The 12,805-nt window shown below is 43.4% G+C and overlaps 1 protein-coding gene across 1 annotated transcript; it reads left to right on the top strand.

Moving 5' to 3' along the window:
• The first annotated feature begins 5,525 nt into the window (after positions 1-5,525).
• LOC115156876 (ladderlectin-like) lies at positions 5,526-8,598 on the top strand. The gene is made up of 6 exons (XM_029704677.1): positions 5,526-5,724; positions 6,072-6,159; positions 6,460-6,575; positions 6,892-7,083; positions 8,147-8,261; positions 8,360-8,598. The coding sequence occupies exons 1-6, from the start codon at positions 5,710-5,712 to the stop codon at positions 8,449-8,451; spliced, it is 618 nt and encodes a 205-aa protein (XP_029560537.1). The 5' UTR covers positions 5,526-5,709; the 3' UTR covers positions 8,452-8,598.
• The last annotated feature ends 4,207 nt before the right edge of the window (positions 8,599-12,805 follow it).

Here is a 12,805-nt window from a genome sequence, read left to right as displayed (position 1 = left end):
GACATCAGAGGACAAATATCAGTTAACCACCTAACTGAGGAACTCAATTTAACTTTGCGCAATACCCTAGATGGAGTTACACCCTAAAAACTAAAAATATTTGTCATAAGAAACTAGCTCCCTGGTATACAGAAAATACACGAGCTCTGAAGCAAGCTTCCAGAAAATTGGAACGGAAATGGCGCCACACCAAACTGGAAGTCTTCCGACTAGCTTGGAAAGACAGTACCGTGCATTATCGAAGAGCCCTCACTGCTGCTTGATCATCCTATTTTTCCAACTTAATTGAGGAAAATAAGAACAATCCCCCCAAAAAAATGTATACTGTCGCAAAGCTAACTAAAAAGCAGCATTCCCCAAGAGAGGATGGCTTTCACTTCAGCAGTAATAAATTCATGAACTTCTTTGAGGAAAAGATCATGATCATTAGAAAGCAAATTACGGAGTCCTCTTTAAATCTGCGTATTCCTCCAAATCTCCGTTGTCCTGAGTCTGCACAACTCTGCCAGGACCTAGGATCAAGGGAGACACTAAAGTGTTTAAGTACTATATCTCTTGACACAATGATGAAAATAATCATGGCCTCTAAACCTTCAAGCTGCATACTGGACCCTATTACAACTAAACTACTGAAAGAGCTGCTTCCTGTGCTTGGCCCTCCTATGTTGAACATAATAAACGGCTCTCTATCCACCGGATGTGTACCAAACTCACTAAAAGTGGCAGTAATAAAGCCTCACTTGAAAAAGCCAAACCTTGACCCAGAAAATATAAAAAACTATTGGCCTATATCGAATCTTCCATTCCCCTCAAAAAAAATTGAAAAAGCTGTTGCGCAGCAACTCACTGCCTTCCTGAAGACAAACAATGTATACGAAACGCTTCAGTCTGGTTTTAGACCCCATCATAGCACTGAGACTGCACTTGTGAAGGTGGTAAATTACCTTTTAATGATGTCAGACCGAGGCTCTGCATCTTTCCTCGTGCTCCTAGATCTTAGTGCTGCTTTTGATACCATCGATCACCACATTCTTTTGGAGAGATTGGAAACCCAAATTGGTCTACACGGACAAGTTCTGGCCTGGTTTAGGTCTTATCTGTCGGAAAGATATCAGATTGTCTCTGCACTTTGTGAAATCTTCTGATGTAAAAGAAATCCTTTAGAAATCCATTTCATATGGAATCGCATGATGCGCAGTGTGATGTGTTTATTCCCTCCGTGCACAGCTAGCTAGTATAATTGCATCACCATGATCATAGTAATGAAGTGAAGGTGATCACTTTACTAAGTGGGTGGAGGCAATACCCATTAGGGTCAGTAAGGGAAGAAAGAGGACGTGCTTAACTCAATTCCCTTCTGTAAACCATTAAAGGTGCTTGGAACCAAAAACAGATTGTTTTGTATGATATCCATCAAGGACGAGACTGGCGAGGCCACCTCCAAGGCGATGGTGGACATCTTCAACACCCACGGTCATCCTTGAGTGACCGAGGTCATGAACGCTGGAATGTTTTTTTTTTGTTTTCCATGGTACATAAGTCAATATGTTATATTGTCAATAGATATCGCTTTCCTACCCCCTCCTCCAGGTTTGGTGACTGGACCAACCAGACCCTCAAGACTGCCATGGGCAAGTCCCTTGATTGGTACCAGGAAGGATGCGAGAACAACCTGAAGGTAAGTCTCTCTTTGCACACGACAGCAGCATCCAGGACTCCACCGAGTACGGACGGGATCCGGTGTATGTTTTCAAACCAGATCAGAACGCCTTTTGAGGACCACCTTCCTAGGAAATATAATTCTATTTATTCCTGTTATCAATCAAGGTGAGACTGAACATGGATGAGGCGCAGGAGAAACAGAAGGAGAACTACCGGAGCAGAATCAAGAAGGGGACCAAGTGCTACGACGTCTGGGCAAATGACTTGGTTTGGAAGAAGGACGAAAGGAAGGCGAGACCTGGGGAAACGCTTGCTGCTCTTTCGCTCCTAGCTGGGGTCACCATCTGTTAAAGTGAATATAAAAGATCTCACAACTATTTGCATACAAAACAACCTGAAGCTACTTTTAGTTTCCCTAATGCTGATATTTTTTTCTGTCTTCCTAGGGTTACCTCGGTGGAAGCCAACAATCAGTCGACCACTGAAAGCCCTGACGCCCGACACTTCAGGGAAGCTCGATAGACAAAGTAAGTTAAGTTTTGGTTGACATTTGAGAAAAGCAAGAAATTGTTTTTATGCTGAGCGTAATAAAATGTACCTCTTCAATTTATCTCTCCAAATGACTTTAGGACCATCGACTAGCCGAGCCCCCCAGGAGGTATCCCATCCACCAGAACCAGTGAGTTCGGATCAGTTTGATTCTCTGTGCTCTGAGTCGGAGTGGGACAAGTTAGGCAATACCTTCCAAAAGTGTTGAAGTACATATCTCCCATTTCTAACACTGCACCCATCCATTACATTTTCTCAGTGTAACCTGTGTGTTTGGTTGTTTATGTGTCATCTGTCTCCTACCCTGTTCCCTTTAACTCTGCTCCTGTTCTCAACGTTGAGAACAAGGGACAGGCAGAACCTCCCACCCACACAGCAACCACCTCCTCTATATTCCACAAACCAGAATTCAGTATTTTATTCTATGATTGCCATTTGAGTGTACAGAAAATCTGTGAAAAGAAATTCATGACACAACTCTACCAAAAACGATCAAAGTTAATGTATTAAAATATTGACAGGTTGGGTTTCACAAGGTCTTCATTATTGGAAGCTGTAAGGTATCCTTTGATGGTATTTATTTGTTCCAGGTTATTCATTGTTGATATATATATATATATGTATGTACAACCACAAGGGTGTATTAATTAGATGGGGGCTGGATGAATCATAATAGTGGACTACTGAAATAAGATTATTTCAGTGTAGATAAGGGCAGGTTAAAATATAAACATGACAGCCAGACAAGCCAGTGACTGAATCAAAAGGATTTACATCTGAATGGAGTGGACATCAGCTTACTTTGTGATCTATAAGGTAAGTAACTTTAATGTGTTATGCAGAATACACGTATTCGTTGCCATTTCTGAAACGTAGCAACGTTTAAGACATGGATTTCATGTAATGTTGACGAGGTACCCCAAAAAGTAGTTTGAATGAACGTTTCCATGTTATTAGCTAAACAAAGCTTGTTTAAACAGCGAAATTGTCGCAGAAATCAGCCTTGTTTGCGTAGCGACGAAGAAAAGAACACAATTTAGGCTGTGATCTCCAAAAATCCAATGACTAGGTAATCACACCGTTGATATAGCAATGGACGCTAATAGTTGATCGAATCCTATTGCGACGCATTGGAAGACAGTATTTGGCATGACAGGCCCCCATTGAATTTATTAGTCTCTCACTCATATAGCAAAATGTGTAAAATTGCAGGAAATTAGCTTTACAACTGCAAAAATGTCAACACCTTATGGGAAAATGATGAAACAATATGGCAGTCCCCGCACCACAATGTGCATTCTGTTGGGCATGCACAAATAGGCTGTTGATTGCGCGCACAGAAAAAAGTGTGTAACTTTCCCTTAATCAGATTTTAGTTTCCAAATAATTCATTAGTGCAACAATTTCATTAATGTATCAGTTTTGATCAAAGAGTAATTCCACGAGCCAAGCTGTTTCAAAATGTTCAGCACCGCATGACGTTTCACAGTTCAGCACCAGGATGTGGATAGCACACATGACATCAATGCCATAACCTCACGCTTGGTTTTGCAGGGGTCCTCCAATGTGCAAATAAAACTACCCAAATGAATTTCCCAAAAGGAATCTGGTACATATGTTTGTGTGAAGTAACAATTGGTTCATTCATTCTCAAAGGGTACATGGTAACAAGGCTTGTTGATGCTCATACACATGCTCTGCTAAGACCCGTTCAAGCCAGTCTCAAAAAGCCTCAACTTTTTCCAAAAGCAAATTCCGTCATCTCCTACATGCCAAACGGCCAACAGGCTTACATGGGCTTTTAGCAGTTATTGTTGGGGTTCTTATAATGGGGTAGACTCTGGTAGAGAGAGAGATGCACTAGCAATGCTACTGGTCGAAAGAAATACAGGAGCAGGGTAGGAACGAGCTTAACAGAAATTGCTATTTATGCAGGTGGTATCCAGGTATTTAGAAGCATCAAAATATCAGCTGCATTTCAACTGTATTTTGACTGCATTTTTGCTGTGAACGTAACAGTGACAGCCTTGGCAGAACAGAGAAAGAGAAATGACAGTCCATCATTACTTTAAGACATGAAGGTCAGTCAATGCGGAACATTTCAAGAACTTTGATAGTTTCTTCAAGTGCAGTCGCAAAAACCATCAAGCGCTATGATGAAACTGGCTCTTATGAGGACCGCCACAGGAAAGGAAGACCCAGAGTTACCTTTGCTGCAGAGGATAAGTTCATTAGAGTTACCAGCCTCAGAAATTGCAGCCCGAATAAATGCTTCACAGAGTTCAAGTAACAGACACATCTCAACATCAACTGTTCAGAGGAGACTGCGTGAATCAGGCCTTTATGTCGAATTGCTGCAAAGAAACCACTCCTAAAGGACACCGATAAGAACAAGAGACTTGCTTGGGCCAAGGAACACGAGCAATGAACATTAGACCGGTGGAAATCTGTCCTTTGGTCTGATTAGTGTGTCGTTGTGAGACGCAGAGTAGGTGAATGGATGATCTCCGCATGTGTGGTTCCCACCGTGAAGCATGGTGGAGGAGGTGTGACGGTGCTTTGCTGGTGACACTGTCTGTGTTTTCTTTAGAATTCAAGGCACGCTTAACCAGCATGTCTACCACAGCATTCTGCAGCGATACACCATCCCATCTGGTTTGCGCTTAGTGGGACTGTCATTTGTTTTTCAATAGTAAAATGACCCAACATGCTGTGCACGGGCTATTTGGCAATAAGGTATAGTGATGTAGTGCTGCATCAGACCTCCCTGACCACCACAATCACCCAACCTCAACCAAATTGAGATGGTTTGGGATGAGTTGGACCACAGAGATAAGGAAAAGCAGCCAACAAGTGATCAGCGTATGTGGGATGTCCTTTAAGAAAGCATACCAGGTGAAGCTGGTTGAGAGAATGCCAAGAGTGTGCAAAGCTGTCATCAAGGCAAAAGGTGGCTACTTTGAAGAATCTAAAATATATTTGGTTTTGTTTAACACTTCTTTTGGTTACTACATGATTCCATATGTGTTATTTCACAGTTTTGATGTCTTCACTATTATTCTACAAAGAAAATAGTAAAAATAAAGAAAAACCCTTGAATGAGTAGGTGTGTCCAAACTTTTGACTGGTACTGAATATATATTTATATATATGTTAACTTTTTATAGATTTGTTACATTTTCACAAAAGTAGTGCTATCATAGTGGACCAATAGAGCGCCTGTAGCACAGGCAAAGATATTTTTCCAGCACCCCAATTGAAAATAACGTTCATTTAAAGTACCCTGCACCACCAAACTTCTTCCCGTGGCTATGCCCAAGGGGTGTACGTTTTGGTTTTTACCCTAACACAACACAGCTGATTCAAATGATAAAAGCTTGATGATTAGTTGATTATTTGAACGGTTAAAGGATGAGAGAGGGAGGGGTCTGACTGGATGGGTCCTTAAAAAAGGAGAGCAGGAAGCGGTAGAACTCAACTCACAAACAGAGCGCTGACATGACCAGACTGCAGGTGAGAGTTCAACATAGTACTGTATCAGATTTCATCCCAAATGGTGTCTTACTAGGTGTGCCATGCATCGGGGTTAGTTAGCTAGGGTGCTGTTTTGGGGAGAACCCAAGAGCATAGACTTCTCCTTAACTTAAGTAGATGGTGACTATCAGATGCTTTCAATTCCCTATGTAGTGCCATTTGGAGTCAAACATTCCTGTGTGCCAGGCTAATCTACTGTATGTGGTGGAAGAGATGATAGCTGGTATTCCTCAGCCCTTCATTAGTTGAATGTGATAAGTGGACTTACTGGGGTGCTCGAGCAGAGGTTGGGGAAACACTGATGGCTTCTCTCGTGTGTGTGTCAGGAGACTATCACCATGGCGATGTTGACCCTTCTACTGCTTCTCAGCGCTGCCTTTACACTGGGCGACATAATGACTGCGAACATAGCAAGTAAGAGTCAGCTTCACACTTTACATCACGAGTGTCGAACTCATTCCACAGAGTGCCTAGTATATGCAGGTGGTTTACCTTTCAATGAAGACAACCAGGTGAGGGGAGTTCTAAAACCTGTAGATACTCGGTGCTCTGTGGAATGAGTGTGCTTTACATCATTCATTGTGTATATTTTGTTGTGGTATGACTGCTCTACAAATGTTATTTATGATGCAAGGGGATTTGTATGTCAGTCAGTCTCGACTATCCTTTAAAGTCGGCTGCAATTTCGTAACACTCCCTGTCTTCTCCTTTCAGATGATTTGGTGAAATTTGCAGCAGACCAAAGAAACCCATGCCCCAGAGGCTGGTTCCAATTTAATTCACGCTGCTTCATGTTTGTCAAAACTGCAATGACATGGCCCAAAGCAGAGGTATAATGCTTACCCTCTACAATTGAAATGAACTGGCTTTTTTAGTTAAAGGGTCTTTGGCCTTATTTTAACAGGCGCCTCATGTAAAATATGCTGTAATTAATAATGTCTATAGGCTTTGCAATATTTGTGTGGAGTTGGGCCCTGTTGTCTATTAGAACCCACAGGGCATGGGTTAACTAATCTCTAAGAGCCTGTTAATAGAACATTAGTTCCGATGGCAATATTTGAGTCCAGAAGACAAATTCTCAGACTGGACAACTGACTAATACTTCCATTATGACATGTCTTTGTCTCTGTGTACTGCTTGCTCTAGCGCCACTGTCAGTTACTTGGAGAAAAACTGAAACCTGTGCGCAACACTGTAAAGTACCTTGGCGCAAACCTGGCATCTGTGCACAGCTATGAAGAGTTCCGATTTCTACAGGCGGTGGTGTTGATCAATACTGGCAGTTTCCCTCTTACCTGGATTGGCGGATATGATGCTGTTCAGGCAAAGGTGGAAAAGGTACCCAGTTGTCATAGTTGAGTAAAAGTGAAGATGCCTTAATAGGAGTGACTCCAGGGAAAGGTATACTATACCTGAACAGTTCAGCTTGAGGTCTTAGTATACTCATCAATATGTCATGTCCTAGGAATCCTGTTTTAAGACTAATGAAAGAATCAGCTCAGAGTAGGTGTTAAGACACTGCTCAGACAACTCTGTGCCAAGAGTAATCAACTCGCCAGTTTCTCAGCTGGTAATGACCACAGTTTGAGGTACAGCAGAGGAAAGATGGTGACAACGCTCATTGACATTTAGCAAGTAACGGGGGACACACACAAAATGAAATTCGACATCTTATTGACGGCCATACAAAAACGCTACCCGCTTGAGAAGGCAGATTTTGGCCGTAGTTATCCTTCTCGCTCTTCTCGACTCTTCCTCTTTGCTATGGCGCAGAAACAACTTACTAGGTGGCTTGTTCCATTTGAGACCTTGGGATTAAGGTTGTATCTGACATTTGTTAAGTTGATAGGTCGGTGTAGTTTTTAAGGAAGTGTCTATATAAAAAAAGAACCTGGTTTGGAAGATCTTACAGATGTACAAAAAGAATGCCCATTGCAGTATCCACTGACACAGTGGGCTGGAGTGAGTACTATAGCATGGTATCAAAAGGCAACCTATTCCATATCGGTCTGGCCATGTTTTAAATCTGGAAGCCTTAATGGTGACCCGTCAGTTTGCGACATATAACAATTTTTGCTATTTTTTTATTTTGTTTCTAACCATGCTGCGCGACGCTGCTCAGCGACCAAAAATGATAATGGTGGCCAGTGGCGCTGTTTCCCCCCTAATGCAGATTCAGTCTTTTTTTCACCGGTCAAGTCTATGGAAATGCATTGGGATTTTTAGAAATGTGGTTGTGGTATCAACACTTGTGGGTTTTTTCACCCCACAGTTCCAGTGTCAGTCTGCACGTTTTTGGTAGTGGTGGCTTTTACAGTTTTGGTGGAGTAAAGACCATGAGTATGTTGGAATTTAGAAGTTGTTCAGCAAGCACATCTGAGATCTCACTACTTCCCCACAGGACAGGCTATGGTTCTGGAGTGACGGCTCCAAATTTGATCACGAGAGCTGGGCTGAAGGGGAGCCGAATAACCACTATGGTGCCAGAGAGCCATGTATTCAGATGAACTTTGGAGGTACAGTAAGCCCATTATCATTCATCAAATTCAACTTTTTCAGAGTACGTTTAACAAATAAATGTGACTTACTTTTCTATTTCGTGTTTCCTCTTAAGCTGAAAACGGCTGGAACGATGAATCATGTGGGAAGAGCTATCCCTCCGTGTGCTCCATAAGAACCTGTTTAATCCTTCAAACTATCAATTGAAACCAAAAATGCTGCTCCGGTGTCAGCATCCTAACTGCAAATGTTTCATGTTATAGTGAATTACTTTGAAGGTATTTGTTGCTGTAAAATATGTTTGACTTGTTGTGGAATTATTGTAGCTTGTTGTCAATAAAACGGGTGTACGTATTTAGTCTCATGAGTCGTTATTAAACATTGATTGATTTTGTTTCTTGAAGATGCGGTCTGGGTGTCCAGTGGGCATTTCAATTCTTTGACATTGTTTCTTGAAGAATAGAATTCTCTTAGGACCTATAAAGTAGTCTCACTGTCAACTGTTAATTTTCAGTAAACATGTTTAAATATACACTGCTCAAAAAATAAAGGGAACACTAAAATAACACATCCTAGATCTGAATTAAATACTTTTTTTCTTTACATAGTTGAGTGTGCTGACAACAAAATCACACAAAAATAATCAATGGAAATCCACTTTATCAACCCATGGCGATCTGGATTTGGAGTCACACTTACAACTAGTGGAAAACCACACTACAGGCTGATCCAACTTTGTCCTTAAAACAAGTCAAAATGAGGCTCAGTGTGTGTGTGGCCTCCACGTGCCTGTATGACCTCGCCACAACACCTGGGCATACTCCTGATGAGGTGGCGGATGGTTTCCTGAGGGATCTCCTCCCAGACCTGCACTAAAGCATCCGCCAACTCCTGGACAGTCTGTGGTGCAACGTGGCGTTGGTGGATGGAGCGAGACGTGCTCAATTGGATTCAGGTCTGGGGATCGGGCGGGCCAGTCGATAGCATCAATGCCTTCCTCTTGCAGGAACTGCTGACACACTTCAGCCACATGAGGTCTTCCATTAGGAGGAACACACGGCCAACCGCACCAGCATATGGTCTCACAAGGGGTCTGAGGATCTCATCTCGGTACCTAATGGCAGTCAGGTGAGCACATGGAGGGCTGTGCGGCCCCACAAAGAAATTCCACCCCACACCATGACTGACCCACCGCCAAACCGGTCATGCTGGAGGATGTTGCAGGCAGCAGAACGCTCACCACGGGGTCTCCAGACGCTGTCACATGTGCTCAGTGTGAACCTGCTTTCATCTGTGAAGAGCACAGTGCGCCAGTGGCGAATTTGCCAATCTTGGTGTTCTCAGGCAAATGCCAAATGTCCTGCACGGTGTTGGGCTGTAAGCACAACCCCCACCTGTGGACGTCGGACCCTCATACCACCCTCACGGAGTCTGTTTCTGACCGTTTGAGCAGACACATGCACATTTGCGGCCTGCTGGAGGTCATTTTGCAGATCTCTGGCAGTGCTCCTCCTGCTCCTCCTTGAACAAAGGCGGAGGTAGCGGTCCTGCTGCTGGGTTGTTGCCCTCTTACAGCCTCCTCCACGTCTCCTGATGTACTGGCCTGTCTCCTGGTAGTGCCTCCATGCTCTGGACACTACGCTGACAGATACAGCAAACCTTCTTGCCACAGCTCGCATTGATGTGCCATCCTGGATGAGCTGCACTACTTGAGCCACTTGTGTGGGTTGTAGACTCCGTCTCATGCTACCACTAGAGTGAAAGCACCGCCAGCATTCAAAAGTGACCAAAACATCAGCCAGGAAGCATAGGAACTGAGAAGTGGTCTGTGGTCCCCACCTGCAGAACCACTCCTTTATTGGGGGTGTCTTGCTAATTGCCTATAATTTCCACCTGTTGTCTATTCCATTTGCACAACAGCATGTGAAATTTATTGTCAATCAGTGTTGCTTCCTAAGTGGACAGTTTGATTTCACAGAAGTGTGATTGACTTGGAGTTACACTGTGTTTAAGTGTTCCCTTTATTTTTTGAGCAGTGTATATGACCATAACAGACAGTACCTGGTGTGGCCACCAGCTGCATTAAGTACTGCAGTGCATCTCCTCATGGACTGCACCAGAGTTGCCAGTTCTTGCTGTGAGATGTTACCCCACTCTTCCACGAAGTCACCTGCAAGTTTCTGGACAATTCTGGGGCTATGGGAATGGCCCTAGCCCTCACCTGCCGATCCAACAGGTCCCAGACGTGCTCAATGGGATTGAGATCCGGGCTCTTCGCTGAACACTGGCATTCCTGTCTTGCAGGAAATCACCCACAGAACTGTATGGCAGTATGGCTGGTGGGGTTGTCATGTCAGGATGAGTCTGCAGGAAGGATGTCTTCCCTGTACTGCACAGCATTGATTGCCTGCTATGACGACAACCTCAGTCGACGATGCTGTGACACACCGCCCCAGACCATGACGGACCTTGGAGTAACGCTCATTCCTTAGACAATAAACGCGATTCTGACCATCACCCCTGGTGAGACAAATCCGCGACTAGTCAGTGAAGAGCTTTTTATTTTCAGTCCTGTCTGGTCCAGCGAGGGTGGGTTTGTGCCCGTAGGTGATGTCTGGTGAGGACCTGCCTTACAACAGGCCTACAAGACCTCAGTCCAGCCTCTAGCGGACCGTCGGAGGGTTTGTGCCTTCCTAGTGTAGCTCGGGCAGTTGCCATCCTGTACCTGTCCCGCAGGTGTGATGTTCCGATCCTGTGCAGGTGTTACACGTGGTCTGCCACTGCGAGGTCGGTCCTGTCTCACTGCACGGACAATGCAATTTATTGCCCTTGCCACATCTGCAGTCCTCATGCCTCCTTGCAGCATGCTTAAGGCACGTTCACGCAGATGAGCAGGGACCCTGGGCATCTTTCTTTTGGTGTCTTTCAGAGTCAGTAGAAAGGCCTCTTTAGTGTCCTACGTTTTCATAACTGACCTTAATTGCCTACCATCTGTAAGCTGTTAGTGTCTTAAAACCTCTTACATCTACACGTTCCGCTAGCGGAACGTTAGGACAACAATGCAGAGTTTGAAGCACAAAATGAACTATTACAACTATTTTAACTTTCATAAAATCACAAGTGCAATACTCCAAATTAAAGCTATATCTCTTGGTAATCTATCCCCAGTGTCATATTTAAAAAAAAAAATTCTGCGAAAGCAAACCATGCATTATCGCTCAGTTAGCAAACATTTAGTACAGTTACTAACGAGGAATTATTAGTCGCAAAAGTCACAAATACCAATGAAATTCGTGAATTACCTTTGAAAATCTTCTTCTTTGGCAATACAGAAGGTCATGACGAAACAATAAATGGTTGTTTTGTTCGATAAAATCTATTTTTATAAGCTAAAACGAAACATTTTGTAAACGGCTTCTGTCGTGAATTCGGTGTCCTTCAACTTTTGGAGGTAACTTCTCAGTCTAACGTTGTGTTTATCTATTCATGGTTGGCTTCAGAGCAATACTATGTTTGTTAGTAGCACAGCCAAACTTGCTTGTTCATTCCCGGGACCTATTGACCGATAGGTACTCATTTGAACACACCAACCTCCTACCTCATTGCGCACCAATGATATGGCCATTGCTTCATTGATTGACTGTATTTCGGCCCAATGACCACTGATCGTCTTGAAATCTAGCTTGGGAGATAGCCAATGAGCTGAGGTAAACGGCGATGTGGGACGATTCGAACCAGGTAGATGATCCTACGTCTAAAACTCACGCGTAAAGACAAGACCATTCGCCATTGAAATTTCAACTGGAGTAGCCACACTATTTACGCACAGGACTTTCGCTTGTTAGTATTGCTTTTACCGGAGTTATGGCAGCCAAATCAGGGAAATCGAAGGCGAAATTGAATTATAGAGATGTTAGAGAGATTATTGAAGAAATAGATCGGGAAAGTGATAGTGAATTGTATACCTTTGATTCGGATAGTTTTCACTCGATAGATTCTAAAACTGAGGACATGTTTATTCATGGGGAAGACGCAATATTAGACGCGTAAGTACCGTTATATTATTATATAAGATATTATTTATTTGAGTTTTATAAAAAAAAAATATATATTTTTTTTTTTCTAATTGGAAATGCAATTGAGAGTTGTTCCCTGCTCCTATATAGAATCTGTGTCTGTGTGTCTGTATATGTTAGCAATTTTATTGTATACATTGTACATTGTATATTATCAAAACAATATTTTAGAAATGCTATTTTATTGAATGGTTCTGTGTGTGTTATTATTTCACAGTGATAGCGACTCTGACTGGGAGCCCCCAGTGCCAAGATGCCCATCCCCCACTGAAGCTGGTCCTTCCAGGAGGACCCCTGCTGTCTCTGGCACCACACCCGCCCGGCCATCTAGAGGTGTGAAGTCCGGGACAAAGAGGCGGAAGAGGGGAGGTGTGGAACCTGCTGGCAGAGAGGAGGAGGGGTGCTGGCACTCTGTGGAAGAGGAGGATGTGGCCCCACCTCCTCCATTGTTCAGACCAAAAAGGCCACCAGGACCTCAGCTAGAC

This window comes from Salmo trutta, chromosome 21, assembly GCF_901001165.1.
Source record: "Salmo trutta chromosome 21, fSalTru1.1, whole genome shotgun sequence".
NCBI classification, from domain to species: Eukaryota; Metazoa; Chordata; class Actinopteri; order Salmoniformes; family Salmonidae; genus Salmo; species Salmo trutta.
Note: the sequence above shows the minus strand (reverse complement) of the source record. Positions and strands in the feature narration are given on the sequence as shown.